General features: G+C 40.5%; 1 protein-coding gene across 1 annotated transcript in view; it reads left to right on the forward strand.

Moving 5' to 3' along the window:
• The window catches only part of LAPTM4A (lysosomal protein transmembrane 4 alpha), a 47,786-nt gene extending 36,689 nt beyond the window's left edge, over positions 1–11,097 (forward strand). The window contains exons 4-7 of the mRNA XM_073625337.1: positions 352–474; positions 4,639–4,734; positions 8,425–8,523; positions 10,449–11,097. Coding sequence (XP_073481438.1) covers positions 352–474; positions 4,639–4,734; positions 8,425–8,523; positions 10,449–10,541 — 411 coding nt within the window. The 3' untranslated portion in view covers positions 10,542–11,097. The remainder of the gene's footprint in view (positions 1–351; positions 475–4,638; positions 4,735–8,424; positions 8,524–10,448) is intronic.
• Positions 11,098–11,344: the final 247 nt, after the last annotated feature.

An 11,344-nucleotide genomic window follows, 5' to 3' on the forward strand; every position in this document is an offset into this window, starting at 1 on the left:
CCGATTCCCTTACCAAGGATGGCGGCGGCAGCACCCAAGAGCCGAGGGCCAGATCGGCTTCGGGTGCCGACATCGCGGGCGCCCTGGACAGGTAAGTGTCCATATTTTAAAAGTCAGCAGCTACAGTGTTTGTAGCTGCTGACTTAAAAAAAAAAAAAAAAAAAAAAATTTGGCAGACTTTAAGAAACAAAATGGAAATGCTTTCCTGACCAGAGATATTTATATATAGAAATAATTTGTATTCTGCTTTTGCCATTATATACTCTCTCCTTACCTAATTACAATTTACATTGTTTGGCTGTTTTTCACACTCATCTGATAATAACTGATGGATTTTCCTTTTCTCTGCAGCACCGTGGTGGTTGGCTGATCCCCTTTTTCTGTTACCAGCTGTTTGATTTTGCCTTGACATGCCTGCTTGCAATCAGTTCCCTTACATACCTGCCTGGCATTAAAGATTACTTGGAGCAGCTGGTAAGTCTGTGTATGTTTGTGACGTGTGCAATTATTTACTGAAGTATTGTGTGCAATCATTTTTGCATATTTCACTAAACTTTTTAAAGCAAAAAAACTTTAAAAGCAAAGCGTGGATTAATTTTTCAGATGCATGAAGGGATTTGTTTGCTAAGGGGGGAGCTCCTCTAGTTTTGCTCTCCTTTTTTCTAGGACCGATCCTCGGCCCCCACTTCTGCCTGGTACCAGCATCTTAATCGAAAATAAGACACTTTTGGGAAATCAGTCCCCCACTGAATGATTCTGTTTATTTGAATGTGACATGCATGTCCCATGGGATAGTTGATACTACACACTGCTGGGAAACGATTAAAGCAGAACGTCGGCTCAATGCAAAAACAGGTTATTTTAAGATGAGGAACTTCTGAAATTGCTAAATACAGCTCATTATGGTCTCCCGCACATGTGTGTTCAGTTCTGCTTTGTTTAGATCTGTAATTTACACTCACCGGCCACTTTATTAGGTACACCTTGCTAGTATCGGGTTGGACCCCCTTTTCAGAACTGCCTTAATTCTTCTTCATGGAATAGATTCAACAAGGTGTTGGAAACATTCCCATAATGACATGATAACATCACGCAGTTGCTGCAGATTTGTTGGCTGCACATCCATGATGCGTATCTCCACCACATCTTAAAGGTGCTCTATTGGATTGAGATCTGGAGACTGTGGAGGCCATTGGACTACAGTGACCTCATTGTCATGTTCAAGAAACCAGTGGTGAGATGATTTGAGCTTTGTGACATTATCTGCTGGAGGTAGTCATCAAAAGATGGGTACACTGTAGTCATAAAGGGATGGACATGATCAGCAACAATACTCAGGTAGGCCGTGGCATTTAAATGATGCTCAATTGGTACAAAGGGGCCCAAAGTGTGCCAAGAAAATATCCCCCACAACATTACACCACCACCAGCCTGAACCGTTGATACAAGGCAGGATGGATCCATTCTTTCATGCTGATTATGCCGAATTCTGACCCTACCATCTGAATGTTGTGGCTGAAATTGAGACTCTTCAGACCAAGCAACACTTTTCCAATCTTCTATTGTCCAATTTTAGTGAGCCCTGTGTGAATTGTAGCCTCAGTTTCCTCCTCTTCTTAGCTGACAGACGTGGCACCCAGTGTGGGCTTCTGTTGCTGTAGCCCATCTGCTTCAAGGTTCTCTGTTGTGCGTTCAGAGATGGTATTCTTCATACCTTGGTTGTAACGAGTGGTTGAGTCACTGTTGCCTTTCTAGCATCTGGAAGCAGTCTGCCCATTCTCTTCTGACATGAACAAGGCATTTTCATCCACACTATTGCCACTCACTGGATATTTTCTCTTTTTCGGACCATTCTCTGTAAACCCTAGAGATGTTGTGCGTGGAAATCCCAGTAGAACAGTTTTTGAAATACTCAGATCATCCATCTGGCACCAACAACCAAGCTAAGTTTAAAGTCACTTAAATCCCCTTTCTTTCCCATTCTGATGCTCGGTTTGAACTTCAGCAAGTCGTTTTCACCATGTCTAGATGCCTAAATGCATTGAGTTGCTGCCATGTGATTGGCTGATTAGCAATTGGTGTTACCAAGCAATTGAACAGGTGTACCTAATAAAGTGGCCGGCATAGATGTGCGCAGCCTATTGCATTAGGGTGTACACCCCAAAACACAAACGCCCATACTTTTTTCTGCAGCCTCAGCTGCACTGAACAGTGAATGAATGAATTGGAAGTGCTCTGTGCTGAGCAGCTTCCTGTTCATTTGCAAACAGAAGCATAGTAACACAGTTTACTATACTTCATTTATGACTGAACACAGTGAGTGAGTGTGTTCATTTAGAAAAGGACGGGGCTGATAAGTGAAATATTAAGTAGCCCTTTCCCCCGCTCTCCATCCTGAAACATCCCTGCAGGAGGAGAGGAAGGAAGCCAGCAGTACTGCAGGAGGGGGAAAACATGGGAAAGTATGGGGAATAGGCACCACACAGAGTTGTTAGGGTGTGCCCAGGCACATCTGGCACGCCTATGGTGGCCAGTGAGTGTATATGGATCTGAATGCAGTAGTAATCTATGCTATGGCCCTATGCACACTAGTCTGTTTTGGTCTGCATTTAGTTTAGCTGTGTAAAGCAAAATAAGAAATGTGTTCAAGGTCCTGTGTTTAGACCGTATTTTATAATGTATAGATGTAAATATTTGTGCTGATGTTTACATAAGGACAGCGAAGATGGACCCTATTCACGGCTGATGTTCAGGGCCGTGAACATGCGTGGGCTGCAGACACCACCACTTATTAAACACTAATACCTCTTCCCTTCTAAGTGATTCCTTAATGCAGGGGCATATGTGCTCAATGACCTCGGACATTGTGAATTACTGAAAGCCGAGGCCACTCTTTGCATGTGCCACCACCGCATGAATGACTCCTTCAGGGGACACGTAAACCTCTATAGTGTAATCCGTGGCAGTGGCTACTGCTGCCTACACACGTTGTTTGAAATTTACATGTCAACCCGCAGCAGCCTGTAGGATCCATTTACAGCATACACACGCTGGATGTTACTAAGGGAATTACACTTTTGTGTGCCTGAGCTCCAATACCTAACCTTGATGATCTATCTCTCCTAGTGACAGAGCAGCCGCTAATATTCAGTCCAGTACTGGATACCTTGAAATATTGTTTTCACGTGCCTACGCCCCCTCTAGTACATCTTCCGTATTAATATCTCTGCATAAACAGTCCTATTTCAGAATGTGAGCAGAATGTAACCACACACAATTCTCCTGCATGTGTAAGGCTGATAAAAGCCCCAATAAGGAGTCGGTCCACTCAAAGCTGATACTTCACGGTTCAAAACGAAGTAAGCTTTCATCTTTGAATTTTACCCATAGGTGAGCCTATAATAAGGCTTATCTATAGGTATTTACACTACCTACAGGTAGTGTAAATAAATGTGCACCGTTTAGGAGAGATTTACTGTACATGCCAGTGACCTCACTGACACGTGCTCTGAAGGAATGGCCACCCGTGCCCTGTGCCGTGACCGGTGGCTCCCGTGCGTATGCGCAGGAGTGATGTCATCGCGGCACTGGCCAGTCACAGAGCTGGAGTCTGTGAACCCGGAAGCAGGACGGGTGAAGATGGAAGCTGTCTCCAGTGATGGCATCGCTGGAAGACTTTGTTTTCAGGTAAGTTTCACATAATGTGCTAGTATGAGATGCATACTAGCACATTATGCCTTTGCCTTGCAGGTAAGAAAAAAAAAAAAAAGTGCAGAGGTTTACAACCCCTTTAAAGCAGATCTCCACTGCATCTGAACACTGCAAACCAAAAACACTATTTCATTTTTTATTATTCAAAGCAAACTCCCCTATCCATCCATGTCTCCACGCTTTATTTTGTTGAGAAATCACTTTAAACCCCAACCCCCCTCCCCACCAGGATTTCTGGCAATGGCCATCTTGAATAAAGGCAAATGATTCATGTAGCATTTACTTCCTAGAATCCCTCTCCCCTTAGCTCAAGCACGCATTCAGGAGAGTGTACTTAGCTAAGAAAACCCTCCTCCTCCACTCCCCTCCTAAAGACTCCTGGGATATATGGCATAATTTGCCTAGGCAAGAAACCAGAAAGTAACTTAAGAAATGTGGTTTAAAAAAAAAAGTTTAAAGCTCCCCTGTCTATTTACTAGTGCTAGCAGTATGAGGATTAAAAATAATCAAGGTTGATTAGGAGAGTGAAGTTCCGCATTAAGCTGGCCCTACATTATACAATTCAATTTCCTTTAGATTTACTATTTAACTATGGAGTACAAGGACCTGCCTGATTGCATACAAATTGAAAGTGTTTAAGGTGTGACCTCCTATTATATGGTTTTGGTAAATCCAGAGGATAATTGTATAATGTCTAGAGGAATCTATTGTTGAGGTCTCTGGACAGGTGTACCTGGGTTCTTCAAACCTGGTACTGTACCCATTATGTGGAGCTCCCAATTTTTCATTCATATTATGGATATGTAGCATGTTGCATGGTCATTACAGGCACAAATAATTCACAATGGAGTTATTACAATTTTATACTGATCAAGTACATATATTTTGCACCTATAATGTTTTTTATCTGATATGTTGTTTCTGTAGCCTGAATTCCCATATAAAGATGACATGCTTGCTATGGATTCCAGCTGTCTTCTCTTCATCGTACTGGTTGTGGGAGCATTGGTCATCATCCTGAAGGTAAAGTATAAACTGACCTCATTCCTGAATCCATGAAGCTCATACTTTCCAACCAATTTCTACACAGGTTGAGGAGAGGATAGAACTTTGTTTCTTTTTACTTCTCCCTGGGTTCCAGTTTTAGTTTGACTTTGTTATTCGTTTGTCCATCCATGCTTTATAAATCATTATTTCTCAACCCTTTTTTCAGTCGGATACCCTTTGAAATTCCACACAACTTCAAGGCACCCCATTTTAAAATGTAAAAAGCAAAACTAATAATTTTTTTCATAACGCATGTAGGACACCCAACATTAGAGGTGATTTATTCCTCCAAAGCAAATACACCTTTGTATACTGGTACTGACTAATATTTCAGCATTTCTTTTCCCTCAGCTAACATGACCCCAGTGCTGATAAGAGGAGCAAACAAGGACATCTTCGGGCACCCAACGTTGTCCTTAACAACCCATGTCATTGGTGGTTAGCTGCTCCACGCATTGCCCAAGGTTTTTAATGCTGCACAGTAAAAACCTTTGACTTTGTGTAACAAAAAGAGGCAGGCATGATCCATCCTCTGGTTTGACAATTTTTGAGGGCAATTTTTAGGCATTTTGCCAAGGCAACCCGATTGAAAGTCTGTATATACATAAAATATTCTGGGTACAGGGGTGAACCAGATCTGCATTTTCATTCCTGAACTGTGTGGATCTCCGTTGTCAGAGTCTGAAGAACAGTTCTATGCAATAACAACCAGTAAGATTCTTCTTTTTATAGCCATAACAGGAAATTGTCACCAGAAATAATGCCCCATTGGAAGTTCTGAAAGAATTCTTCTATTCCTGTTCTGTTTCCAAATCTTCTTTTTTTTTTTTTTTTTTTTTTTTTTTCTTTCACTCTCTAGGTGAAAATGGTCACCAGCACAAATAGAGGGGTTGAATCTGACAGGTGTTCTAACCCCTCTCCACTCTATCCAAAACTAAAAAAAAAAAGTTTTCTTTTACGTGATGGTCTGCTTTAAAGGCTAAGTTCACTTTTTAACAAAAATAGTAAATGTATATATGTATGTAATAAATATATATATATATAATTTTTTATTTATTTTTTTTTATTTTGCAGGTAAAAAAAAAAATGTGCATTTATTATTTTTTGCTGCAGGAGCCTGTAAACAATGGCACCACCAATCAGCAGATCACTGATGCCATGCAGTTCTCCTGCACACTGGCTTACCTGTACATCCCATACGGGTAAGCCAATACTCTCTGACAGGAAGACTCAAACTATCACAGCGCTCCATAGCGCCCTGGTAGCTCATTGAAAACTACAAGCCAACAGCCTCTAAGCATGTTGGGGCTTGTAGTTCATTCATACACACAGAGCTGGCCGTGTGGACGGAGCCCTGCACAGCCACGCTGTTTTTAAATAGTGGCAACTAGTATGGGGAACTTCTCCCCACACTGCTGTCACAGAGAGAGGAGGGAACAGCGAGCGGCTGCAGCACTGCAAAAATGTTACACCCTAAAATCAGGTGGCACATGTTCCCAAAGATGAACTTATCCTTTTAAGCATAATCGAGGAGTAAGTTTCTTAGTGAAAATAAACCGTAGCCAGGTTTCCTTCAGGATAGGTTTGTTTTATGTGTGTGTGTATAAGTCATGCAACCTTCTCTTAACCAATTTTCCTTTTTTCTTTTCTACTATGATTTGTCTCTGAAGTGTCCCAGAGCATGTACACATTTGACCATTGCTTAGCCACATTTCATTCGTCCTAGCAGTTTTTCCTCAATAGAAAGTGCTGATATTTTTTTTTGTGTTAAACCTTTATCTTCTCAGTATTGTAAAAGTGATTGGGTGGCTCTACAGCCGTCTGGATCACTTTTACCACACAGCTGGTTGCTGCAGTTGCAGCCGAGAGCTTGTTTTACCCACGTGAAGTCTAGGCCATTTGTGTATGCTGCACTGGAGGAGGTGGTTTGTTTTGAACTAATGAGGTAGGGTTAGATGCTCTGTTTTGTCTTTACTTCTATAAATCTCTCCAGCAAGAATATTGCTGTCACTTAGAGGGAAGAACACACAAATCCTAATAAGAACCTGACATATTCTAAACTTTTTTTTTTTTTAAATCTTTTTATTAGTGTTAATATCACATACAAGTAACCAACATACAACATATAGGTAAAGAGCGCAGTGACCCATGCACGGTTACTGTAATTGTATATATCTATTAAGTCAAATCATTAACTGACATGAAGGGCATCTTACTAAAAGAAAAGTTATGGCTCCCATAGGTCATTTGAAATCATAACTAGTAAAATTATAGACCTCATCACTCCATGTTTGTGCAGCAATAAAAGGCATGACATGAAAACAAACGTTACTCGGCAGTATAGCAAAAAAAGGTTTACAGCACTCGAATGTTCGAATATGCCAAAGACGGCTCTGCAAGCCACTTGGACCAAACCTGACATTGAGGACTGCAAGTTGATAGCACTGACCAACTGTATATAGGTTAACACTTGGTCAGGCAGGTCCAGAAGATATAAGTATAGTCTCCTGGACACCCCCCCCCCCCCCCCCCCACATCGCCAGCACTCCGGAGGGGAGCTGAGATTCATTTTATGTGGTCTGTATGGTGTAAAATAAGCATGGTGCACCAGTTTAAACTGTATCAATCGGTCACGGAGGGCAGCTAAGGACCGGCACAGAAAGTCCCAGATATCATCCCAGTTGTCACTATCAAGTTCAGGGATGTCCTGGACGTTCTAAACGTTTTAATTAGGTTTAAAGCTGTCTTTGCCTCTGAGATATTTCCTCACCTTCTGTCTCAGTAACACACAAGGGAAAGCTCCTTGATGGGGACTCAGTAAAACATTGATATGTATTCCAGCTTTTCCTTGCTGTGTAGAAAGTATTAGATATTTGAGTGGACATAAAATCAAGCTTAGTTTTGCTGTGGTAGATCATTAGAGCAAAACTGACCTTCCTGATCTATTTAAAAAATAAAAAATGTGCTTCAAGCTCCATACGTTTATTATGTGACAAAACACCTAGACATTCCAGAAGGGTGTCTGTAAAGTTTTAATAGTATGCTATACTTTTATTGCAGAGACGAAGGTTGTGTGTCATGTCATCTTGCTTTACAGGCAGTCCCCGGGTTACAAACAGGGTTCTGTAGCTTTCTTCTTAAGTTGAATTTGTATGTAAATTGGAACAGGTAAATTTTTTTTAAGTGCAACTCTAGCCAAAAAAAAATTAAGTTTTTTTGATAACATAGGGAGAGGTTAACACCCCTGTAGGGTTTGTTTTGCTATCTGTGCCCTGTTCTGAGGATTTCACCTCATTTTCTGTCCCTGTGACAATTAGATTTTGAAAATTTTGGGTTGTTGTGGAAACAAGATTGGTGATAAAGCTTCAGTGGAGACACCTTTTTTCCATGATAACTCTTACAGGAGTGAATTTCCCTTCTTAGGGGTAGATTTCCTCTCACTTCCTGTTGTCTCCCTCCATTTGTAAGTGAGGTGTATGTAATTCGGGGACTGAATGTACTTATATTTACCAGATCTGCACCATTTTATTAAAATTTTTGTTTTTGTGTTACTTTTGAACTTTTTGAAAAGAAAATTGGCATTTATGTAAAAATATAATAAATTCTGGTATGACTTACACCCCGCATGCACTTATTGTAACAAATATGTATGCTTTCTGTCTACAGGCCTATCTGATTAATGTTGTGTGGAACTGCTACAAGTACATCAACAATAGAAACCTCCCTGAGATTGCAGTATATCCTGCATTCGAAACCCCTCCACAGGTATTAAAACGGGTCAACCATGACTTCCTTTCATGAAACGTGCAGATTTGTATTGCTAAAAATGTGAATTTTATTATGAGCTTTGCACTGTAGTAGCCATTATTTGGTCTATGGAGTAGGTATGCACAGATAGATACCAGTTTTTTTTTTTTGTTTTTTTTTAAGACCGAGTACAAGTACCGATACTTTTAAGTACTTGCCAATACCAATTACTGATACCTATTTTAAGTGACATGTGTGGTCTGGTTTTGGCAGTGGGATTTAAGCCCCACCCTGGTGCAAATTGTCAGTGTATGACAATAGAAATCGCCGCTTAACCATGCTCAAATTAACCCAGACACTTTTTAACAAAACGCAATGCGGCCCACACATATGTGAACCGGCTTCATTGAAAAGGCAGACGGTTCACATGTCATGCAAATCTGATGCGGTCAAAAATGCATCCAATTTGCGTATGTGAAGTGATCGGTTTTAGTATTGAAGCATTTGTACTTTGGTATCGGCTCCATGCTACTGTCTAGTACCATCTGCTTAATGGATGGTGGCTCCATAGGGTAGTTCCCCTTGCCTCTTTTGGGCTGAACTGAGTAGGCTTGTCCTGTTGGTTGAACCACCAGGAGCTCTCCAGGCCTTGTTCTTGATGATGTTCCAGCAGTTCCATTCATGGTGTGTTATTAACTTTTTCATGTTCCAAATCTATAAGAATTGTTTTGTCTGCTCCCTCAACCTGTTTGACAGGAGCTCCTGTAACAACACCCTAGATGGCAAAGCTTTGTCTTGGATAAAAGTGGCAGTTAATGGGGTTTTGGCAACCTACACATGTGCCCGATACCTTTTTGAGCAGTTTAAGGGCTTGCGTCAATGGACTTTTGTATGCTTCAGTTGGGTTTCCCATTCCCACACAAAGATATTGAAGTGCAAAACTTGCTTGAAGCAGGTTAAATGCAGATGGGAAGGAGGTCAACTACAGGTTAGATGGATAACCTTCACCTTTTCTTATCAATGAATTCTGAACAATCTCAGAGAGATCTCAAACTGATGCCATCAACATAAGCCCAAATCCTGTTGACACAGAGGTCCTAAGGCATCAAGAAAGAAAAAAGGATCTGTGTGCGCAATCTGTATCCATTCAGATATTTAAAGGATATTCATTTGTCCCCTTGAGCCATCTAGAAAGCAGAACATCGGATTTATGTGTGTGATCAAAAATTGTGCTGCTTTTATTTTTTTTGCAGCTTGTTTAAAACATCCCAAAAATATTTAGTGCGTTAAGGTGCTCTGCCAGCCACTCAAAATTAATGGCTGCCTTAACACAGCACACATTAACGCTCAGTAAATATTTTGCTGTCCAAGCTAGGTCATGGACACCTTCATATTTGTTCATAGCCTGTATGGCATATTAAAAGTGTTTTTGTTCTATAGATGAGCCCATCATAATGTGTTGCATAAAATTTTCTTTCATGATGTTACACTGCACGGAATCCAAGGTCTGCTATAATGAATTTTATTCTGCTGTGCAACTCCTAATGGATACCCGTCAGGTTGGTAAGATTAAGCTGCCACTGTTGACTTTTTTTTGGACTGCTACCTGTCGGGTTGTCTTCTCAAACATCTCTACTTGGAGCTGACCTGAAACAAGTATGCAGGACCAGGAGTCCCTGGCTGTATCCTTGTCCAGGATCGGTGACTAAGGAGGCAAAATTAAGGAGCTGGCACCTTCAAAAATAGGGCAGCAATAGCAACTTTCAAATATTTACTCCTATTTTCAGATTTTTGGCAGCCAGTCACTGTAGGGGGGGATAAAGCTGTCTGGTTACAATGTACATAAGGGCAGGTATATCAACTAGCATTTTTACTGTGCCTTGTAGAATGTTTATGAATAACATTGTAAAAATTGTGTTACTGACTACTCCAATCTCTTGCAGTATATCCTGCCTACATATGAGATGGCTATAAAGATGCCAGAGAAGGAGAAGGACCCTCCACCTCCATACATCCAGACCAGCGAAGCCTCCTAACCTCGTCTAATGTGTCTTTTTCTTTCTGCTTAACGGAGAACCCGAGTTTTCACATCGTCCTGCTCATCCCACACAATAACATACCTTAAACCAAGCCCTTATTTTTATATAACACAATGCTTCTATTGCCTTACTTTCAAAATAAGAAAGGTCGACTATTACTTATGACAATCTCTTATTTGACTATAGTTTACATGAGTAGTAGTTTTTTTTTGGGGGGGGGGGTTATAAAACAATTAGGGGTACTTCTTTTTATTATATTTCATTTTTGTGTTTTGCGAATTTTGCTATGTTGTCTTTTCATGCCTTAACCCTATCACTTCTGGACTGCCATGCTACATGTTGCTGGCAATGCATTGGTGTTCCACCCAGCAGTGAGGGCATAAATGAAGAAAAGCAGAAATATTTTCTTGAGTAAAATTTAAATAAAACAAACAAAAAAAAAAATTTTTAGAATGGAGTGTTTTTGGTTTACAGCATGCTGTTGTGCTTGTGGAGCTCATCTCACTTGTCTGATCTGAGATATTTTGATTAATAAATCTGTCTCAAAATCCTAGTCTACGACTGTTGTTAATTTTAGAGTACTGAAACACGCACGTACACACATGCAGGTGTGTGTATATATAATTTTGCAAGCTTTTTTTATTTTTTTTATTTTATTCACTGTTTTTATTTTGCAAAAAGAAAAGCAACTGACCATTGATAGAAAAAGGCAAGTATCAGACATAAATGTGGATCATCTCCATGCAAAACGTCAAGAGTACAAATATTTGGATGTTGAGCACGAAGGCACAAAGCGACGT

This window comes from Aquarana catesbeiana, linkage group LG04 (assembly GCF_042186555.1).
Source record: "Aquarana catesbeiana isolate 2022-GZ linkage group LG04, ASM4218655v1, whole genome shotgun sequence".
In the NCBI taxonomy this organism is placed as follows: Eukaryota; Metazoa; Chordata; class Amphibia; order Anura; family Ranidae; genus Aquarana; species Aquarana catesbeiana.